Genomic DNA, 24,032 nt, shown 5'->3' with positions numbered 1-24,032 from the left:
GTTGGGAGGGGCAGGCGGGGAGAAAGGAGTAAAAAAGGGGTGGGTGGATTAAGAGAGGAATTGGTTGGAAGCAAAATAAGACTTCTGAGGAGCAACAGGATAAAAAGAGACAAAAAAGAAACAAAAACATGAAAAAACAGGGTGGAAGGAAATACATATTAATCATCACTGTGAATGTGAATGGGATGGTCTCATCCATAAAAGAAGCAGATAGCAAAATAGATTAGAAACCAGAATACATGTTGTTCACAAGAGACATACTTGAAACAAAAAGACACACACAGAGTTAAATAAAGGCCTAGAGCAGAACCTAACATGTTTCAGCTGAAGTAAAAAAGGCACAGATAGCAATCATGACTTTAGACAAAGCAAAAGCAAAAACAGACCTAATTAAAAGAGAGGATGAAGGAAAAACTACATTTTGTAAAAGGAACAATGATTATGAAAAAAAAATTTTCACCAAGTTTCTCTGATAAGTATAGGATTGAGTCAAATTTATAAAAATAAGACCCATTCACCAATTGGTAAATGGTCAAAGGATATGAACAGGCAGTTTTCAGAAGATGAAATCAAAGCTATCTATAAATATATGATAAAATGCTCTAAATTACTCCTGATTGGAAAAATGCAAATTAAAACAACTCTGACAGACCACCTCACATCTGTCAGAAAAATGACAACTGCTGGAGAAGATGAAGGAAAAGTAGATATACTAACAAATTCGTGGTAGAGTAGTGAACTGATCCAACCATTCTGGAAAACAATTTGGAACTATAACCAAAGGGCTATAAAACTATGCATGCCCTTTGACCCAGCAATACCACAAACAGGTCTGTATCCCAAAGAGATCAAAGAAAAAGGGAAAGGACATATATGTACAAAAATACTTATAGCAGCTCTTTTTTGTGGTGGCTAAGAATTAGAAACTGAGGGTTGTTTTTAGTCATGTCCAATTCTGCCTTATCCCATTTGATGTTTTCTTGGCAAAGACACTGGAATGGTTTGTCATTTCCTTCTCCAGCTCATTTTACAAATGAGGAAACTGAGGTAAACAGGGTTAAGTGACTTGTCCAGGGTCACACAACTAGTCAAGCGCCTAAGGCTAGATTTGAACTCAGGATAATGTCTTCCTCACTCTAGGCCCAGGACTCTACCCATTGTGCCACCTAGCTGCTCTGGAAATCAAGGGGATGAATGCCAATTGGGAAATGGCTGAACAAGTTGTAGCATATGATTGTGATAGAGTACTGCTGGGATACGAGAAATGACAAAGCAGATGGTTTCAGAAAAAACACAGCAAGACCTATATGAACTGACACAAAGTGAAGTGAGAAGAACTGAGAGATCACTGTGGGCAGTAACAGCAATACGGTAATAATGAAAGACGCAACTGTCGAAGACTTGTCTACTCTGATGGATAAAATGGGCCAAGACAATTCCAGGAGTCATGACAAAAAAAATGCTTTGCACCTCCAGAGACAGAAATGATGAACTGAGTGCAAAGTATAATATTCTCACCTTTATTTCCATTGCCTTTTTTTTGCAATATGGGTAACATGGAAATGTTATGCATGACTGCACATTTATAACTGATATACTGCTTGCCTTCTCAGGGGGTGTGGGAGGGGCTAAGAAGGAAGGAGAGAATTTAGAACTCAAAACTTCAGAAAAGAATGCTAAAAATAAATAAATTTTGACAACTTGTAAAGGTAGCAAACATAAAAATAAGTTATAACCTAGACTACGCTTAATATTACCACAAATATCAAATCAAATGGGTTCTGAAATGTTTTCCCATGTAAAAGATTTCCAAGTCTTGATTAATTAGGATACTGCTTTTGAGTGATAAGCTCAAATTTCAGTCTTGTATAATGAAAAAAGATTTGACTTGTATACAACTTATATGTAAGTTTGGGGATTTTTTTTCAATGCTTTCAATTTCTTTCTTTCAAGTAAAATGGTAACACAGACATGTAACATATTATACTAACATTTTTATCTTATGCTTTCAGAATGCTACAGGGAAATGATTCTTTAAAAAGGTTTTTGTGGAATAATTTATAAAGATTGTGTAGTACCATTCAAAGTGATTCTATAGACTATTCTCGAGGGTTCTTGTAGGGCAGATGGTATGAATTTTCAACTGCTCTCATAAAAAGGGCTGCAGTACTTTGTGTCAATATCCACAGTTTTAAATATGTATATCCTGATATAATAAACCTTTCATAAAACAAAATAGTCTTTAATTCAAATCTGACTTAATGCAATTTAGAAGTCAATTATTGTAAGACTGAGAACCTCAATTCCCAATATTTTAAAATAAGTAACAACTAGGAGTTCAGTGTTAAGGGAATGCTTTATTTTCCCCATATGTTAAATTTAACAAGATAAAACCATTTCTCTTTTACCTACCAAACACTTTTTTTTGTTGTTGAGGAGGAGGATACACTTGAAAGAAATGATTATTAAATAACTAATTATTAATATTGGGGAGACATAGGATTTTTTTCCTTTCTGAAACTGGCCAAGACAGCATCTGAAAGACACTGCTGATAATAGGATTGGATTGACTTTCTCAATCTTGTTCAGAGCCCACCCAGGTCAGGAAGCCCATAGAATTCTACTCAGATTTGGATGGAGATAAAATCTTTTGAGGGTGGGCTGTGGTTGGAAGTAAATGAGAGAATCATATTCATATCCCCCAGGCCCTCATTAGAATAGGTCCACCTCTCACAATATTCATACTCTCTCCTTAACCAAGCAGAGTTGATTGCCACCTTCAGGAACAACCACTCTTTCAAAGGCACTGAAGTACTGAGTGGGTTCCATGAGGATCTCTGGCATTCAAGAGTGTCACTGACCCCTTTATTAGTTACTGCTAACATAACTAATAAAATGATGAGCCAGAAAAATTGTGTCTCTCTAATTTTTTAAATGTCACACACTCTTTAGGTACAGATCCCTATGCAAATCACAAGCTTCTCTGAGCCTCACTTTTCTCATCCATGAAGCAGTACTAATGCAAGTTATACTTATCTCACAGAATTGTTAAGAATTTCAAACAAGAAAAAGCATTAAAACATTCTAAGACTTTAAAGTACTATTTAAATGCCAGCTGTCATCTTTCCTATTATACTACTTAGCTTTCAATCCCACCCACACCCCTACTATTGAAATCATTCCATTAAAGGTCACCCACTGCTATGATCTCTTTTAAGTCCTAATCATCTTTGACTTTTCTGTAGCATCCCGCATTCAATCTCTTTTTCTTTGTATTTCCTCTTCCCATAGCCTCTATGACATTTTTTCTGATTCCCTGACTTTAAGACATTTTTCTCGCCTCTTTAAGGCCTATGTCAATCCTTATGATTCCAAAGCATGCTTGTAACCCTTTAGTCCAAAGTTCCCTTCCCTGGCCTCCACATTCCTCCCTATCCTTGGAGGGCAGGGACTGTCTTTGCTTTTGTATTTGTATATTTAGCATTCAGCAAAGTGTTCTGCACATACGAAGTGTTTAATAAATCTTTTCTCACTTCATTTCTTCATTGATTCCTCTTCTTCCTCTTGCTCCCCTAAATATAAACAAGTGTCCCCAGGATTGTTGTGAGAATCAAATGAGAGAATAATTGTAAGCCATTTAGCATGGTGCTTGGCGCATAGTAAATGCTACATAAATGTTTATTATTATCTTTATGATTACCTCTCTTTTCTTCTCTATGGGCATTCTTTCTCTCTTGGTAACTTCATCTTCTCACATGACACTGGTTATACAAATGATTTGCAAATATGTAATTCCAACCCCTCTCCACTGACCTCTAGTCCCAAATTTCCAACTATCTGAAAGACATCTTCACTTATTTAACACCTCAAACTTAACCATAACAAAGGAAATACTCTTGCCAACATTCTCCTTCATACAACATCCCTGTTTCTGTTCAAGGAACCACTACTCTCTCCATCAACCACATTCAAAAACTTAGTCACCCTTGAATCTTCAAGATCCTTCAAACTCCCCCCACCCCATCACTATCCAATAATTTACCATGGCTTATAGACTGCAATTTGGCAATGTTTCATATTCATTACTTCATCTCCATTCTCTTTGCAAGGACTCCAGTTCAGGTGCTACCTTAATCACATTAATAAGCTTATCTCCTAGCAGTTCTCCTGCCTCCAATCCTTCCAGACACTCCTCCAAACTATAGCTAAGGTAATCCTCATATTGCATAAACTTGATCAAGTCACCTTCTTTCTCGGAAAGCTTCAGTAGCATAATAATAATAATGATAATTTCTTAGCCACATTTTCAAGATATTCCACAATCTGACTCCAATCTACCTTCCTGGTATAATTTTATACTGTTCCCACTGATGGATTCTTTTTTCTGCTCTAACCGGACTATTCATTGCTCTCCGATATCGTCTTATCTATTTTTGCCTGGATTAGACTTCCTCAAGGCTCCAATTGCTGAAATCCTTCTCTTTCAATGCTCAGCTCAAGTGCCATCTTTTCCAGGATGCCTTCATTGCCCCTCTCCCCACCAAAACACAGATTAAGTGAGCCTCCCCTCTTCAAATCCATGCTGGTCTTTTATACCTCTAATTCTCCCATAATCTCATTCTATTTACATTATAGTGAACTGTATTTATGCCCCATCCTCCTTATTAAAGACTCTTTCATGTCAAGAACTTGGCTGGTTTTTTTGTTGTTACTGTTCCCAGCACCTAGAATGTTTTTCATAGAGTATCATAGAATCTCAGACTTGGAATGAACTTCAAAGGTTATCTAACTAATCTCACACCTGAACAAGAATCCTCTCTATTAAATACTTTACAAGTGCCTTAGGAATTGGGGGGGGGGGGGGGAAGGGGTGTGTTTGTTTTGGGCTTTTTTTCTGACTTCACATTTAAATTTGCCTTTTCCCAACTTCTACACACCTCTATGCCTTTGTTCATGCCCCCCACCAAGTATTACTGTACCTCCCAAAATTGCTTTAACTCCCTCCCCAAAAGAAAATAGTTTAATAGTTCTCCTGGTAACATTGTGATTAAGGCATATCATAACATCAGCAGAGCTTTACCAATAAGAGTCACTTCTTTCAAAATGCTAAGAGCACTTAACTTTCTCCCAGTCCTGACCTGAGCTATGGCATGTGGCTATATAGCGCCATGCACAATGAAAGTGGCAGGGGAAGAAAAAGAGAGAGAGACCTAACCCAGGTCTGGAAACATTTGGCCTTCTGTGCCATCTATTCAAACAATTATTATGTATTGTTTAAAACAGATATTTTGTGTTTTTTGTTAATTAAAAAGGTTTTATTGACAGTCTGATTTAAGAGTCCCACCCCTATGCTATATTACCATGCTGAGGTGAACTCTGGGTGTTTAAAGGTGTGCCAGTAGACAGAGAAAAGCCTTTAGAAAGCCACAGAATGACAGACTATCCCTCAGAAAGGAATTTGGGAGTGCAAACAATGCAATCTACAACTCAACAAAAATCCCACCTATAACACCCTCCATAAGCGGTAACCTCCTTGCCTTTGCCTGAAGCCTTCCAGTAACTCTTAGTAGAGGCTTACTAAAAGTTTGGCTGAATTGAACTCAATTCTGTTTGGCTTTACAAAACAGCCCAACATCTCTGTCACAGTACTTTCCCCAGAGATTAGTCTCTCTCAGGTGTGGCAAGTTGGGACACAGAAACAACCTTTGAGCCTCCAGGGGTTCCACTGGCCACACCCTAGGAAACTAGTCATTGGTTTCTGCTACAGCTGGGAAAATACCTGAGGCTGTATGAGGCAAACTACGCGACCAATTCAAGTTCTTCCACAGACTAACTGTGCCAGTATCTGCGACTTTTGCTTGGTTTAAACCTACTTCTATGTGTTTGACTGACCACTAGTTTCCGCACACTCACTGACTCCTGGCAATGTGCTTGACTTTTTTCTGCTGCCCCATCTTAGGATTCTTGTTCCTGCATTCTGTTTCCAAACATTCTCCTTGACTTAACAAAGCACTTTCCTACTCAAATTCCCATTTGGCTACTGTTCCAGTCCTGGACTTTATAGCCTTGAATCCTTTCTACTCATGGTTTAACCAGTGATTCTCAAATTCTGTGTGTGTGTGTGTGTGTGTGTGTGTGTGTGTGCGCGCGCGCATGAGCATATCTCTTTGTGTACGCACAAGCACACATGTTGGTCAAAGTATTATTATTTAGTGCTAAGAACTGCAAGACCCTGAACACTTCAGTTGCCAATACTGCAGGAGATGGGAGACTTGTGAATACGTATGCAATTGCAAGTGTGAATTCTGCACAATTCATAAACACCTAGAGAAACCAAGGCAAGGGTACATCTTTTTAAGAAACATTGGTTCTTAATGCAACACGATAATCCTCTTTCCCTGAGAGCTTCCCAAGGATCATGAAAAATATCCCAGTAGCCCAATGATCCTGCGCAACAAACAAGTATGAAAGACAACTGGGGAGGCATTATGAGACAACTGTGAGAAATATCTGGGTGTCTGGTACACAGTAAGATCAGTATGTCAGCTGTATGATGGGGCAGTCAAAAAAGGGTAATGTGATCTTGGGCTCCCTTAAAGAGAATCATAACTTCCAAAAACAAGGGTATGATAATAACAACTCTACAATTTGCCCTGATGAGATGGAATCTACAATAAGGGGTGTGTGTCCAGGTGCCAAAATAACAGAAGAACACTGATAAGCCATGGTGTCAAGACCAAAGAACTAACATGGTAAAACACCTTGAGTGAGTATGATGAGGCTAAGTTGAGGGAACTCAAGAAAAAACTCAAGGACATATGACGGCTGTCTAGAAATATTTAAAAAGCTATCCTATTGAAAAAGCCAATTTCACTCAATTATGTCCACCTTCTCCTCTCTTCTAACCCTCTATAACACGGCTTCTGACCTTGCTGGTCCACTAAAATTGCTCTCTCCAAAGCTACCAATGATCTCTTAATGGCCAAGTCCAAAGACTTCTTCTCAATCTTCATCCTTCTTGACTATCTCTCTGCAGTATTTGACAGTGTTGACCACCTTTACTTCTGATATAGTCTCTCTTCCTTGGGTTTTCATGCCTCAGCTCTTCTGCTTCTCCTCCTCACTGGTCTAATCTGTCTTCACTCTTCTTTGCTCAATCTTCATCTCTGCCACACCCACTAATCATGAGCATACCCCCAGGCTCGTCCTGGAATTTTGCTCTCTTTGCTCTTTTTTAGAGAAAACAGAAGTCAATAACTCCATTACTTTGGATGAGATGGAACACCAGCAGGCCTTATCATCTGCTTTGCCTCTATGCCCTGCTGTCCCTTGGTCTTGTCATCTGCACCACATGTTTCCAAGCTTTGCCATGTTCCCCACAGCTGAACTTTCATTTGTGACTGTCTCTTCCAATAAGAGTGAAAGCACTTTGAAGCCAGGAATGTTTTCTGCTTTTTTTATCTGTAACTCCAGTGACAAATAAGTAAGCATTTAATAAATGTTCACTTTCTTCCTTTTTTTCACTTGTTGGCTATGAAATGATCACCAAACCTAGATGTCCGGCCCTAGTCTCTGTTGAGAGTTCTTGCCTTGACTAAACCACTTTACTGTGGTCGTTCAGTTGTTTAAGTCCTGTCCCACTTTTTATCACCCCATTTGGGATCTTTCTTGGTGGACATTGGCATGGTATGTCACTTCCTTCTCCGGCTCATTTTACGTATGAGGAAACTGAGGCAAACAGGGCTAAGTGATTTGCCCTGGGTCACAGAGCTAGTAAGTGTCTGAGGCTACATTTGAACTCTGGTCTTCCTAACTCCAGGACCAGCGCTCTATCTACTCACCACCTAGCTGCCCAATTAATCACTTACCCATTACTAATGAGTACAGTTTTTAAAAACTTTTTCCTCCTATTTTTTTTTCTCTCAGATATAAGGGATAACTCTCAGGAGGGGATAGAGAGGAAAGATATACTAGGAAACCTAGGTAATGAAACACAAATGTTATCAAGAAAATTCTAAAAAAGAAAATAGATCAAGGCTTCAACTAGCTCATCGATTCTTGCAAGTGAAATGGAAAGAATTTTTCTATCACCCCATTACCTTCCTTTTATCACCCCACCACCATCGCTTGATAATTTAGTGACTAGAAGGTCACAGTCTGTTTTTTAAGGCACTGGTACATTTTTTCAGGCCACTCACTTCCTTCCTTGCGAAACACACCCTGTGCCTTCTAGATGTACTCTTATGCACTCAATATCGTCTAATTATTTTCAAATAGGTCTTACTCTGGATCTGCCTAATTCACTCCACAATGCAGTATGATATAATCATAATAACTACAATGCAGTTCAGTAATAACAGTAAGAGGCTGGACTCAGAAAAAAAAAAAAAGCTGGGGTCTCAATTCTAGCTCCAGCATTTAACTGTTTAATCTGCTCTCTCAGAGCTTTGGTTTCCTTAAATGTCAACAAGAAGTTGGACTACATGACCTCTAAGATCTCTTGCAGGACTGACAATTTTGCAATTCTCTATCAAAATTCCACTGTGGCAGGAAAACCATTCAAGAGCACTAGTGTCTATCATCTACATAAACAGAGAAGCTATGTGTGGCTCATTTATGACTCCTCCATCTCTTCCGTTACTTCCAGACTATGGTAAAAAGGAAATTCAAAAAGAAAACGCTCACAGAATAAAGTATTACAGAGCTACTGAAGAAATGAAGTCAAATCAATTGTTAATTTCATAACTGGCATAGATTTTTCTTTCTATTTTAATAGTTCTGTTATACTAGTTATAAACTGAAAGATCAAAAGAAAAAAGTGCATATGAGCGCACTTAGGTTAGGTGCACCATAAATATTTGTTGAATTTAGTGCAATGAAGGAGTCTTGATATTTAACCTCTTGGTTATGTTTTCTGCAGGTTTTTCCATTCATTTTAAATGACTTTGATGTTTTAAGAATTAGGACGTGTGGCTTCAGCTTGAGACTGACTATACCTATAAGATTACTGCAATATTCTTTGTCACTGTGGGTAGTCCTTCCACTGGGTCAGGTCACAACCACCACCACCAATTACTAGATGACCTTTAAGAGTTGCTATAAATGAATTTTCCATCACCCTTCAACCAAGCAAATGAGGAGGCTCTCCAAATTTAGCTAGATTGGTCTTCTGAGAGCAGATACGCAGTCCATTATCACGCCTAAAGTCAACACTTTCCAATCAAGACGTCACAGTAGAAATGGAATCTGCACCTGAGTCATCTCCTTAGGGGATATTTTCAACACTGTACAATCGACTTCCTGGGCGCTACTAAATACTACATTTTAATTTCAAAAAGAAATTATTTTGGGATTACAAATTGCACTGTTTCACTTTATTAATGTCTACACTTAAGAGTTGCACAATAATGTTCACATATTTACATATTTGGCATTAACATAATTTAAGATGATTTTGCTGATGAGTTGCAAATACAATAACCTCTTATCACCACTTATCCAGAAACCAATTAACAACAACAAAAACCCTATTATTTGACTTCATCTGGAAACTATTTAAATATGTCATTAGGCAAATCACATAATAATTTTACATAGTGTTTTCCGGGAAAATAATAAGATATTGATGAGAATATCAATATAGGATTTTGAGTTAACAGGGCCTTTAGAGGCCATTTAGCTAACTAAGCATCCTACCTCACATAGCACTCTCAACAACAGCCCTGATTAATGGTTTTCCAGTCTTTACTTGGATACATATAATGTCATGGAACAGACTATCTTACAAGGTAAGGCATTTCATATCTAACCTCAACTTTTTTTATTTCAAAATTTCAATCATCTTTCATATTTAAAGTCATACATTTCCTATTCATATAATTTCATTTGTCAATAAGTGAGATTCATTATACATGAAGCAAATGAAATAATTGAGAAAACAAGAAATATTATAACACAAAACGGGCAGAGTCTAGACCAGATTCATATTCTAAGAAGTCATGAGTTTAACTAGTTTACTAATTAAGTAACAAAGACATGGGGAAGAAAAGCCTAAGTAAACTTCTTACATCAATATTCCAAGTACTGATTGTGCTTTAAATATATTTTCTTGCAGAGATGATTTTCAGTAGTATAAATTAACCCTTATGTAGACTAGGAATCAATTTATTTGGAAACAACTTTGGAAGCCAAAGCTCGATAGGTTAGGCAGACAGACTTAAAATGACAATTTTCAAAAGAATTTTTATGTTAAAAATAAAAAGGTCCTTCCCATCCCAAGAAGAAAGTAAATGGGTAAGTATGAATACAAAGAGCAAACAAACATCAGATTAAAAAAAATTCAGCATTTCTAGTCAAATCCAAAAATTTGAAAGTATAATGAAGTATTTAATACTCTACTTTATCTTCCCATCCAAATAAATTTCCATTCAGAAATAATCCCAACAGCTTCATATAGAAATGAATGTCATTCTACACAGAAATATCAACTCACAACATACAAGAAATGTTTGATACATACCCTTGAGGAGACTGCTTATCCAACCATCCTGATTTAATCTTTTTTGTTGATGATCCATAGTAACATGCATAGGGTGATATGGAGTTTGAGGTCAAGGTTGGTTGATCAACAAGTCCACTAATGGAACTTTGCGGATAACTGTGTCTGTTAGCAGCTAAATCCAAACTCCCTTTCTGAGCCCTGGCCTTGGACACCTTGGAATTTCCTCTTCTTAAACTATTATAACATTCTTCCACAGTGGAATATTCTGATTCGGAAGCAGAGTCCAATGGAACAGCAGTTTTGTCTTCTCGAGGAATCCAAATATCTTCCACTTTGTCTTCACATGCTTTTATTCTGTTATCATATATGCTGAATGAAATGATGAATAATTTACCAGATTATTAGAAAGCAACATCACCTCATACAATTAGCAAGTTTCCCTAAAATTCTTTATGGACAATCAGTCATAAAAGCATAGGCTGGAAAAAACTTTGACAGGTTAACTTTAATCCTCTGGTCCGGTGTGTTTCATTTTGCTTTTTTTTTTTTTTTTTTAAAGAACTTTGGAGAAGAGGGGCAGCTAGGTGGCTCAGTGAGAAAACCACCAGCCCTGAGGTCAGAAGGACCTGCATTCAAATCTGACCTCAGACATTTGACACACTTACTAGCTGTGTGACCTTGGGCAAGTCACTTAACCCCAACTGCCCTGCCCTCCCCGCCCCAAAAACAAAACAAGAACTTTGGAGAAGAAGTCTCACTAATCCATGTCAATGGATTTATACCTTGTTTAAAATGCTTTCCTCTTCATCGTGGCACAGTGGAGAGAGTACTGGACCAGGAGTCAGGAAGACCTGAGTTCAAATTCAGCCTCAGACACTTACTAGCTGTGTGACCCTGGGCAAGTCATTTAATATGTTTGCCTCAGTTTCTTCATCTGTAAAATGAGCTAGAGAAGGAAATGGCAAACCACTCTGGTAACTTTGCCAAGAAAACACCAAATGGAGTCACAAAGAGTCAGACATGACTGAAATGCCTGAACAACAAAATCCTCTTCCATGCAAAATCTGATAAATTCAACATTTTTAGTTAGAAGTGGAGAATAGTGACATCCTTGATATATCCTTTGCATATGTTTGGATACAATTATTAAGCAGCCTCTTCACTTTCTTTTCTTTTGGATAAATAACTGCTATTCCACTAACATTATTTCACAGATCCTTATTTTCTAACACTGTAGTCACCTTCGTGGCTTTCCTCTTAACCCACTCAAAGTACTTCACATTTCATTTTAAAAACACAATCCTTTCACTGCTAAGAACTGCAACTATTGTTTTGCAGCTATAAGAAAAGAAAAACCAGCCAAACACTTTCATCGCTGGTGAGGAAACGAGAAAGATCGATTCTCAATACATGCATCAAGCTTTGAAAGGGGATGCTTAGTAGGAAGCCTACACTATAGTCAGCCTTAAAGAATCTAGGATGAAGTACAAATAAACTACAACAAAACCTACTGAAACTCTACAAACACTAAGTTCTGTGAAGCAGACAAGTTAAATTCCTTATATGAATAGTGATATTTCATAATGTAAAGTAACTTAATTATATAGTACTTAAAAGTTTGCAAAAACAACTGTGCATGAGATTGATAATGTGCATACTTTACTTTAGCACTATTTTACAGACAAGGAAACTGAAGTCATAACAGTTTGTGATTTATTCACAGTTATGTGCCTAAAAAAAAATTCCATGTCACATATTTTAATTTATACCATCTGATTCCAAATCTTACACTCCTTCTACTATTACCATGCTGATTCTCTTAATATCTTATCTTTACATAGCACTTTGCCATTACAAAGTGATTTACACTTTGTCTCATTTGACGCTTGTGATGACCCAGTAAGTTAGGCATAGCAGCTATCATTCCCATTCTACAAAATGAGGAAACAGAGGCTCCAATTTGTTACAGTCATGCAGCAAGTGCTAGAAAAAGAGCATGAACTACGAAGGCCAATGAGTTCCAACTCCAAGTGCCAGTTCTCTTCCTAAGTGGGAACAGCTATTTCACTACAGAGTAGAAAATCAATAAATAAGTGTAAAACTGATCAGGCCTCTCCACAACACACATTTCTCTATTAAAATCCAGCTATAATGAATGTTTCTACCATGCCTTTGGAAGGTATACTCAAGAATTCAATTTTAAGGGAATGTAAAACAAGTAAATAATGACCAAAAATTTCACTGAGTTAGGCAATAATCTGGAGTATTTGGAAAATTTGTAGTAATATGTGTTAAGTGCTTTTGTAACCAAAAAGTATTTTAGAAATGTAGGATATTATTATTAATCCACTACTGAACTGGTTCCATCGTACAGCTACTCCAACACGTAAAAGAAAGCACAAGGCAGAGAGATTATGGAAGCAAGGTGCCCCAGTCCCCTATTACCGTACTGACTATATTACTGGCTAGAGCAGTCACTGTCACTTTGTTTCAATTTTCTTATCGGTCAAATGGAAATAAAGATTTTCTCCGTATTTACCTGCTACCACATTAAGTAAAGAAATGATTATAAGTCCCTAAAGTTCTTCAAAGAAATGAGCTATATAAACCCAACATTATGTTAGGGATAGAGACTGAAATGGTGATTTCATTGGTATATGGAACTCCCAGGAAAGGAAACCTCCACCAATACGGGAAGGTGCCTTCTCCTAACTTAAGGCCTTAATATCTTATCTAGAGTTCTGAGATATTAAGTGAATTCTCCAATATCCCACAGACATTATGTGTCAGAGCAGGGACTATCCTGCTTTACTATTGCATGGCATATATTCACACCAAGAAAGGCTGTATTTAGAATACAGGGTTAAGAATCTTTTTTGCCAACTCTGTCAAGCCTTTCATAACTATCACTGAACACAGAAATCTGTTGTACCTAGTTTCAGTAGAAAACCATGCTCAATAATTCAAGACAAAAATTAAGCTATAGAGAGGCATGATACACAGACCAAAGTCAAGGAGAATTGTCAAGCCCACATTTCATTTTGGGCTCTGTTGACTTAGTAATCACAAGTCATAAAATCTCAGAGGCATCCAATCCAACCTCCTCATAGGTATTATATGTATTAGTGTCTCCACTTTACAGATAGAAATCTGAGGCCTGGAAGAGAAGTCACATGGCTATAATGGTAATGCTGGGAGTACAACCTCCCAACTCCAGATCCAGCTCTCTTTCCACTATTCCACTCTGTTTCTTGAAAAAGAAGTTCCCAATTATAATGCACCATCATGGTCACAAAAGCTAGAGTTCACATCCCCCTCCACACACACACACACACACACACACACACACACACACACACACACAGAGCAATACTTCAAAATGAAAAATATAATAGGTACCAATAACTCAGTTATTAAAAAGAAGATATCCAAAAATTTAGATTCGAAAGGTATGGCCTCAGGAATTCAAATCTGGCTATTTTCCTGTGACTCAACATCAATCTAAATGAAATAATGAAGTTTTAAATGTCATACCATAGTTATTTCACTTAAAGAAATAAAGGATTTTATTAGGTGTTGACTGAATACCTTGATTGTCCAAAAAATAAACTCCTTTCAGGACCCGCTTCCTTTTTAAGTTTTTCTTCAACAGTCCAAAATTCATTTTTCAAGGATTTCTGCAAGACACAGACACACAGAAATAAAAGTTCCTCTTTGTTTTTAATGTGTTCAATATTAAATATGGGTATAGCTAACTACCATACAGAGTGTTCAAGTCTTATTTATATTTGTATATTGACTTAAACATCAAATTACTTGTTATACTTTCAACCAATTGGTCAAGCAAACAGTTATGAAGTGTGAACTATGAGTCAGAAATTGTACCAGGATCATATGGAATTAAGTTTTGCATGATTACACATGTATAATCAATATCAAAATGCTTGCCTTCTCAAGTTGGAGAGAGGGAAAGGAGGGAATTTGGAACTCAAAAATTATAGAAAATGAATGCTTAAAATTGTTGTTACATGTAATTGAGAAATAAAATAAAAACAGAAAGGGAGAAAAGAAAGAGAGAGAGAAAAAAGAGAAAGAAAGAAAGGGAGAAAGGGAGAAGGAAAAAGAAAGAAAAGAAAAGAAAAGAAAAGAAAAGAAAAGAAAAGAAAAGAAAAGAAGGAAGGAAGGAAGGAAGGAAGGAAGGAAGGAAGGAAGGAAGGAAGGAAGAGAAAGGAGGGAAGGGGGAAGGAACAGAGGGAGGGAGGGAGGAAGGAAGGAAAGGAGGGAGGGAAGGGAGGAAGAGAGAGAGGGAGGGAGAGAGGGAGGAAGAGAGGAAAGGAGGGAGGGAGGGAAGGGGGGAGGGAGAAAGGAAAGAAAGAAAAGAAATTGTGTTGGGCTGCAGATGCAAAGACAACAGTACAACATTCCTGCCCTCCATAAGGTTTTGAGTCCAGCAGGGAGAGACAACAGGTACACATTTATGAACATGCAAAATAAATACAAGGAGACTTGGCGGTGGAGGCAAGGCATTAGCAGCTATGAGTATCAGTAACTATTTCACGTAAGTGGCCAGTGAGCTGAGCTTTGAAGAAAATGAGGCATTCTGAGAGACAGAGTGCATTCCAGGCATGAGGTACAATCTGTGAAAGCACAGAGATGGGAGATGGAACATTAGCTGAGGAACATTCAGAACCATTTTGGTATCATGGATGGAGGGAACTATCACATAACAAGGCTAGAAAGGTAGGAGGATTCCAGGTTGTAAATTACTTTAAATGCCCAAAAGAAAAATTTGCATTTTATCCTGCGGGTAATAGAGAGACACTAGAGCTTATTAAAAGTAGAATGAGGTGGTCAGTCCTATGCTTTAGGACTTTCAATATGGCCATTTTGTGGAAGATGGTTTGAAGACAGGAAAGACTTAAGGCAGTCAGACCAAGTTGACATTACTGTAGGTTGTGTTCAGAGAGGACCATGACATCAAAGAAATGATGACATGACTTGCAGTTGACTTTGATTTGAGTGAGGGAGAGCTGTGCAAGGTCACCAGCCCCATTTTCTCCTCCAGAGCCATCTGGGTCCAGTGGCCTGATATTTACCAGGCTGACTGGAAATGGCCCAAGATGCATTGGGAGACCCTGACCCTTTTAGGCTAAGGCCTTTTCAGGTTCTCACTTTGAATGAGGTAAAGCCCATTCAGTGACTAGGCCTCTATAAGAAGTTTATCAAGGGATGGCCCCTTTAATCAAAAACTCAAAAAAAGAAATCAAACTGGGAGGGGAAGACCCTCAGGGTTCCTGGCCAAAAGAAAAACAGTTACTATTTAGTATCTGTGCTAGGAGGGCAGGGACCTATTGTCCAATCTATGAGCTCTGCAGAGTGAGTTGGGTTTAAAGCTTGGTTTTTGAGAAAGAAATCTTTTTCTACAGATTACTGTAGCAGTCCAGATGAAAGGTAATGAGGATCTGATACAGGATGGTGGCTATGTGGAGAGACGGCGGAGTTAAGAAGGTTAAAATGCCACGATCTGGTAAACGATTGGCAATGTGGGATGAGTGATAGGAAGGATAGCATCGAGACTGCAAACCTGAATGACTGGAAGATTGGTGGCATCCTTAACAGAAGCAGAGAAGTATGGAAGAGATGTGGTTCAGGGAAAATGTTCTGTTTTGGACATGTTGAGTTTGAATATCTCTAGGACATCCAGTTTAATATGTTCAACAGGCTTTTGATGATTCAGGAGCGGATCGTGGGAGAGAAACCAGGGATGGATATATAAATCTGGGTGTCACCAGCAGAGAAATACGAGCTTAGGTGACCATGAAAAGAGAGAGCATATAAAAAGAAGTGGCCCCAGGATAGAGTCCTAGCACACAGCCACAACTGTTGAATATGATATGGATAATGATCCGGCAAAGTAGCCTGAAAGGGCTCAATCATAAAGATAAGAAGAGAAAAGCTATGTGTCACAAAAACCCATAGAAGAGTAAGTACACAGGCAGGAAGGATAGTCAACACTATTAATTGCTGGAGAGAGTTCAACAAAGAGAAGACTGGAGAAAAGGGCAGATTTGACAATTAAGAGGTGACTGGTGGGGAGGGGGCTGTTTTGATTGAGTGATAAATCTGGGAACAACATTACAAATTGTTGAGAAGCAAAAGGAAAGAAAATAGAGGCAATCTTTTTCTTTTTTTTTTATGAGCTTGGTTGGAAAAGAGAATAATATATAAAATTATTTATGGGGCCAGTAGAGTCTAGTGATGGTTTTCTGAAAATAGGGGTGGGGAGACTTGGGTATTTTTGTAGTCTTCAGGGATGTAGACAATAGGAAAGGAGTGGCTGAAGAGGAGAGAGGAAAATGGGGATGAAGATGGGACCAATATGCCAGAGAATGTGGGAGGGGATGGGATCAAGGTTACATGTAGAAGGGATTGGCCTTGGCAAGGAAAAAGGCTAAGATTTATAAGCAGTGATGGGGAAACAACATTATGGGGTTGTGTGATCAAGAGTAGAAAAGAAAAGAGATTAGGTAACATGAAGTTACAGTATATCCAGTCACAGTTGGGTGACTTTCTCCAGCACTATTCAGCCACATCGAAGTAGGAGTGGAGAAGGTGGAAATTGAATGTAATCCAGGGTTAAAGTTAGGCAAGGCCTGTACAAAGAACAGAAGAAAGTAGGGGATTTAAAAGTATTATGTGGAGTTGGCCTAGTTTATTAAAGGGTAAAGATTAGGAAGGGAGAAGAGTAAAGATGGCCTGGGAAAGTATGATTGCTTGGGAAATTTCTTAGGCACGGAAGGATCAGAGGTTATTGAATTTAGGAATGATATTTAAAGGCCAAGTAAAACACAAGGAAAAATGGCAGTTAGATGGCTCAGTGACTGAAGGTCACTGGGTCCGAAGTCAGGAAACCTAAATTCCAAATGTGGGCTCAGATACTCGCTGTTTGACCCTGAGTAAGTCACTTAACCTCAGTTTGCCTTAATTCACTAGAGAAGGAAATGGTAAACCACTCTTGTATTTTTGCCAAGAAAATCCTACACAGGGTCACAAAGAGTCAAACACGACTGAACAACAACAAGGCACAGGAAAAACGAAGTGACAGATGGTTATAATCGGAAAGAAGCGTTTCAGTTTTCTCAATCAAAGAAGAACAATTTCTTGTGACTGAGAGAGGTCATGCCTATGACCATCCCCGTGTGTGGCTGAGATGAAGAGGAGAAATATATCATGGGAGCTGAGAAACTGGAAGGTTGGTGTGCTTGAGTGAACATTAACATTTATGTAAACAAGTACTACAAAGGGCTTTTTAAATCATTCCCAAAATGCTGTACTTTCTAATAAAATCCCTCTAACTTAAATAAAAATTTCATACTGTGAAAAATGTGAATATTCAATTAAATTTTGTTATGAGATTTCTTCCCTGATTTGATCTTCTCACTTTTTATACTAGTTTATCACTTAAAAAAAAAGGCAGCATTAAAAATGAGTAGCAAACAGATCATCAAACACTAAAGAAAAACATGAGAAATAAGAATTTGTAGGATCCCCAGAGGCCATTTAACCCAATTAATACATGAATAAGAACCTCCATCTACCAGATAAGGAACCGTAATCCAACCATTGTCTGAAGGCCTCCACACCTACTTCCTCTCTAAGCACATGGGTTGGAACAACACCCCAACCCCTACCCCTACCAAAGTTAGATAAATTTTTTCCTTATAAGGTACTGAGACCATCCTTAAGTCTTGGTTGGCCCAGAGAACTAAAGATTCAGACTAAGAACAACACTTCCTGATGTGCCTGAGTACAAAGCAGCCATGAAGCTGATCTTCATGGCTATGGAAAACTTGGTCAAGGTAGCTCCACTTAGCAGAATCGAATCAGATGTCCTCAATCCCTATCCTTCTCTTGTTATGGCTAAGTAAATTTCCTTTTGTTAATCGCTGAATGATCTATGAGTGTCTCACCTTGCACCAATATAGAACCAGCACCCCATTTTATTTCTGATAGTTCTAATTATTAAGAAGATCTTCCTTACATGAAAAACTAAGTCATCCTGTTATGTAAGTGTTTTACATGACTACACATGTATAACCTATATTGAATTGTTTGCCTTCTCAATGAGGGCAGGTGGGGAGGGAGGGAGAGAATATGGAACTCAAAATTTTAAAAACAAATGTTAAAAATTGTTTTTGCATGCAACTGGGAAATAAGATATACATGGAATGGGGTAAAGAAATATATCTTGCCGTATAGGAAAATAGAAGGAAAAGGGGAAAAGAGAAAGGGGGAGGGAAGTGATAGAAGGGAGGACAGAATGGGGGAAGGGGTAATCAGAATGCACACTGTCTTGGGGTGGGGGGGAAGATGGGGAGAAAATCTGAAACTCTAAATCTTGTGGAAGTGAATGTTGAAAACTAAAAATAAATTAATTCTAAAAAAAAAAACTAAGTCATCTTTGCAAATTTGCAATTATTACTTCATTCTCATATCTCAATAAATATCAATCTTTCTGAAACTGCTTATGTTACTAGCTTAAGGTGATTTTTCACATCTGAATAAAAGAATCTTCCTTACTTAAATATATATTAACAACATGTTGTAAGCCAACTTTCTCCCCTCATTCTCTGACAAAGAATATTACATAGAAGAGAATTAAACAAGGGCCATGTAGAAAAAGATGAAGAACATCAAAAGAAACCAAATTTTGATATCTATAGGAAATCAAATGACTGATGTGATTCTGCCTTATTCCTTGTGGTGGCACTAAATCCCCCTATACCATCCTAGAGTGTTTGTTGAAAATAGCTGCTTCTAGGCCATACTCAATATGGAATATCTTGGGCAGACATTTCCAATTTCAAGGTCTAGAAAAGGATTTATGTAAGTTCATCAGAACTATGATCACCTCCAGGTTAAGCCCAAACTCATATCCCTGCTGACAGTGATCCAAAGTACTAAGGAACCCCAGAATACTAAGCACAATGCCTGGCACGTAGGAGGTACTTGAAAAATGCCTGTTTTTCTCCCCCTCCAATACCACCCCCAAGATCATAAGCCTCTTGAAGGCAGGGTTCTCTCACTTTTGCATATGTATTCCCAGAGGCTAGCAAGTTCTTTGTAAATAGTAGTCACATAATAAATGCTTTTTAACAGATTTATTCAACACTGGAACAGTGATCCTAAGTTACATGTCACAGAAATGTAATTGTCCAGATTGACCAAAGACTAGCTATTGTCACCAAAAGCTACCCATTTTTCTCTTGAAGCTTTAATACCTTACTAATGGATTACCTTGAATGTTACATTATTGATATATTTCTTCATAGTGTAGAGTTGCATATTTCACTGTGTGCCTCTTTCATACACTTTCCAACTACTTTGGAGATTTGCATATGTGTATTAATTATTCCCCATTACTTGATGAACAGTAAATAGTTAATAATGTTGGTTGCATTTTATTTTCTCAGGGCCCTACAAAACTAAATACAATCCTAAAACTATTATTACCTGATGTGCCAAGAAGCAAAAGATTCACAATATCTACGGGTAACAAGTTCCGAAGCTAAAATGCCCTTAGGGCTATTTATATGGGGGTGGGGGGAACATAGTAAGTCCTTATCCAAGAGACTTAAAAATCTTAACAATATCTCCAAAATATCCCAAACAATTTATCAACCACCAGTGGTGTTTGGACATTTTTCACTCCTACTAATTTAATATTTAGCCATACTAGCAAAAAGGTTATATTGCCTCAGGGTGTCAGAAGATATCTGCAAAGTGACCCAACCTCAAAAATTGGGAAATTTATCTTTTCATTTTATCTAAATTGTATCTGACAAGAACTTGAGTCTTTCTACTGGCTTACCTGGCAATCAAAACTATTCTGATTTTTGGAGAAAAAATTGGGAAAAAAATTAATTTGGAGAAAAAAAATTTCTTTTCAATGGTAGTCAGTTGAACAATCCTCAAAAGCTATCTAAGAGGAATAAAATGTTAGTAGTATTTTATATTACCTAATGTTTTCATTAAAGCTACAAATTAGCTTTTATTCTAAATTCATATACACACATAGGGATGAATTCCATCTTACAGACTAAGATTTCATTTATCAATCAACTTATTTGTTAAACATCTGCTATGTTCAAGGCACTCTATTAGTATAGGAAATGAGACAGGGTCGAGACCTGTGATTTCATTGGTATGGGAAATTCCCATATAAGAAAATTCTCACTACCAATACAGGCTGAGGCTTTCTCTACAACTTTACAATCTTAGAGAACTGACCACAACATTGCAAGGTAAAGGGATTTGGCTGGGTCACACAGTAGATATGAATCAGGGGTATAACCTGAGCCCATATCTACCGGGCTTTGAGGTCAACACCATGCCGCCTCTCTGTAAGAGGGATAGAATGGCAAAAAATAAACAGTACTTAGCCTCAAAAAACTTATATTCACAGAGTACATTTAGGCATATCTTGGTGATATAGTACAGACAACAATAACTAGCATAAATAAAAACCATAATTAACCTACAAATCTTATTTTAAACAATTCTTGCCACCTGTCCTTAATATCTCAGAAAAGATGTAGATAATGTACTCAATTTATTTTAAAAAAGTTAACCCTTATTCTATATAAGTGTCAAAATAGGTAAATGATACAAATGATGCAAAGAAGACATATGGAAAATTTAATAATAATAACACTAATATTTATATTTTTCCACTTTATTTTTTCTTCTCTCCCACCTAACAGTATTTTACTTTTTCCAATTATTTTTACATGTAATTTTCAACATTCACTTTTATAAGATTTTGAGTTCCAAATTTTTTTCTCTCCCTCCCCTCCTCCTTCCCCAAGACAGCATGCAATCTGATATAGGCTATACATGTACAATCCTTTTAGACATATTTCCAAATTAGTCATGTTGTAAAGGAAGAATCGGAACAAAAGGGGAAAAGCACGAGAAAGGGGAAGAAAAGAAAATAGTATGCTTCGATCACCTTCAGACTCCATAATAACTAATATTTATAGAGTATAGTGTCAAGCACTGTGCTAAACACTGCTCTCATTTGATTTCATGTCGAAGCAAAAGACCTCAATACATGAACAACTGAATAATCTAGATCTTAAAATAGTTACAAATAGGCTATGTAGTTATTAATTTGAAATTAATTAACTTGATTTATAGGGGAGTAACATACAGAAAAGTCTGTAATGCACTGACATACTTTCTGAAATACTAAGATAATTGTGTTGCATGATTAAGGAGTACTGAAAACAATGAAATGCCAGCACTTTCATGATAGACCCTTTACTGTCATCTGAATTAAAATGCTCCTGCTTTATATTTAACTCATTGAAAATAAATATGAAAAAAAATGCTTATAATACATAATATAGGGGCAGCTAGGTGGCGCAGTGAGTAGAGCACCGGCCCTGGAGTCACGAGGACCTGAGTTCAAATCCAGCCTCAGACACTTGATACACTTACTAGCTGTGTGACCTTGGGCAAGTCACTTAACCCCAATTGCCCTGCCTTCCCACCTCCAAAAACAAAAAAAAAGAATAATACATAATACATTTCACTTAGTACACGTGTACGTTTGCAGGCACAGGGATATAGGAAATGAGAATGAAAATATATACAAAAAACAGATATTTACATTAAGCCAACTCACCTTAGAATTTTCTATGCTCTTAAAAAGATAAGTATCCCCATGTGGAAAGACCAAAGATGACTGTTCTTCAAGGGACTCTGTTGAGGAGAAAGTAAACAGATACAGAGATTATCTTTAAAAAGTTAAAATACCTTCACAATTAAAGCAGCATTAAGATTCATGTTGAAAATTATTTTGCTAATGTCCTCTTCTAATGCTTCATAGTGCTATGAAAATGATCGTTGGTCCTCAAAGGCTTTGCCAAGTAAGGTGGAAGCTGTAGCTGCAAAAAGACTGCATTTGTATCTTTCGAAGACCAGACAGGTTCCCTCAAGGTGGAAGAGACTCATCTTCTGGATGTGCACAGGATGGTGAGCTTTTGTCACAGCAATGCGCAAGGACCATTTAACAAGGTGTATCGATATGAGATCTTTGTTCATGCTGAAGGTAGCTATACCAATAAAATAATAGATCTGCAAAGTAGTGAATTATTATAGAAGGTTGCTGGAGCCATATTACACCCCCAAACTGTTTTCTGCTCATTCCATCCAAGCATACTTTCCTTTCCTTCTGCCCTTTCATTCCTATCATTTTCACCACAAAATACCTCCCTCAGCACCACTCCTTCTGCTATTGGAAGTTCAACCCATATTTCAAATTCCTCCTCCTGATAAACCTTCCCTAATAAGCTTGACTCCCTTCATCTTTCCTTTCTCTGAAATCCTATATTAGTAAGTATACCAGTGCTTTGACAATCAATCAGGTACTACTTTATGACAACTCTGCTACTATTGTTTCAAGTATTATTTCACTCACCCAGTGGGATATGATTTTTCATGTGTTTATGTCTTAATTCCATAACTGAGCGGTAAAGTGGCACAGTGGATAGAGTACCAGGTCTGGAAGTCGGAAAGACCTGGGGTTCAAATTTTACACCAGACATTTACTAGATCTGTGACCCTGGGCAAGCCATTTAACCCTGTTTACCTCCGTTTCCTCATTTGTAAAATGGGGATAACAATAGCACCTATCTCCCAGGGTTGTTGTGAGGGCCAAATGAGAACAATTTCAATACACTCAGCAAAAACACTGGACACACAGAAAGTGTTATATAAATATTACCTATTATTTACTAATTAGATTCTACACTACTTGTGAACAAATACTGCCTTAGCCAGTAGGAACTAGACTCAAGAGTGCAGAAAGAGACATGTGGGAATCTGTTTTGCTTAACTGTACATTTATTAAAATGTATTTTTTTTCCTTTCCCAATGGTAAAAGTAGGGTGAGAAGAAAAAAACACACTGATTTTTGTTCACTGGAAAAATAAAATTTAATTAGAAAAAGAAAATGGTAGGAACTCAGTAAATATTTGGTGTTTGATCTTTTGAGCTATAATAAGTATTTGGAGATTTTGCCCAGTGGGCAACTTTATTTTTCTCAAGTAAGGCAACACGGCAAATATTCCAGGACAATCTTTGGGAAGCAGAAGAAAATTAGTTTCTTCAAAACTTTAGGATTGAAAAGAAAGTTACGGCGGGCCATGAAAAAGCATAACTTTCATAATCGAGCTATAAAATTTTAAAACAGATAGGCCAAAGTTATATTAATTGGTCATTTATCCAAATAATTGTTTGATGTAACCTACCAACTTATAGAAAAACTATTCTTCAAAATACTGCATTCGCTTGGTATTCCTCTGATTAACCAAGACAGTCTTTCCCATTTACTTTGGGTGGCTTTACTCTCAATTATGTGGGTGATCCTTTTAAAATTACATTCAAAGTAACATGGGAATCTGCAACCTTCAGTTAAATAAATGTCTCTCTTCCTCATTTCCTCAATTTGTAAAATGAGGACACT

At 37.4% G+C, this 24,032-nt stretch overlaps 1 protein-coding gene across 2 annotated transcripts in view; it reads right to left on the bottom strand.

The window, feature by feature from the left end:
• The window catches only part of ARAP2 (ArfGAP with RhoGAP domain, ankyrin repeat and PH domain 2), a 199,225-nt gene that overhangs the window by 160,436 nt on the left and 14,757 nt on the right, over positions 1–24,032 (bottom strand). For both annotated transcript variants that reach the window (XM_036763354.1, XM_036763355.1), the window contains exons 3-5: positions 22,191–22,267; positions 14,090–14,178; positions 10,520–10,870 (exon numbers count right to left, since the gene is read on the bottom strand). In XM_036763354.1, coding sequence (XP_036619249.1) covers positions 10,520–10,870; positions 14,090–14,178; positions 22,191–22,267 — 517 coding nt within the window. The remainder of the gene's footprint in view (positions 1–10,519; positions 10,871–14,089; positions 14,179–22,190; positions 22,268–24,032) is intronic.

Source organism: Trichosurus vulpecula, chromosome 6, assembly GCF_011100635.1.
Source record: "Trichosurus vulpecula isolate mTriVul1 chromosome 6, mTriVul1.pri, whole genome shotgun sequence".
NCBI classification, from domain to species: domain Eukaryota; kingdom Metazoa; phylum Chordata; class Mammalia; order Diprotodontia; family Phalangeridae; genus Trichosurus; species Trichosurus vulpecula.
Note: the sequence above shows the minus strand (reverse complement) of the source record. Positions and strands in the feature narration are given on the sequence as shown.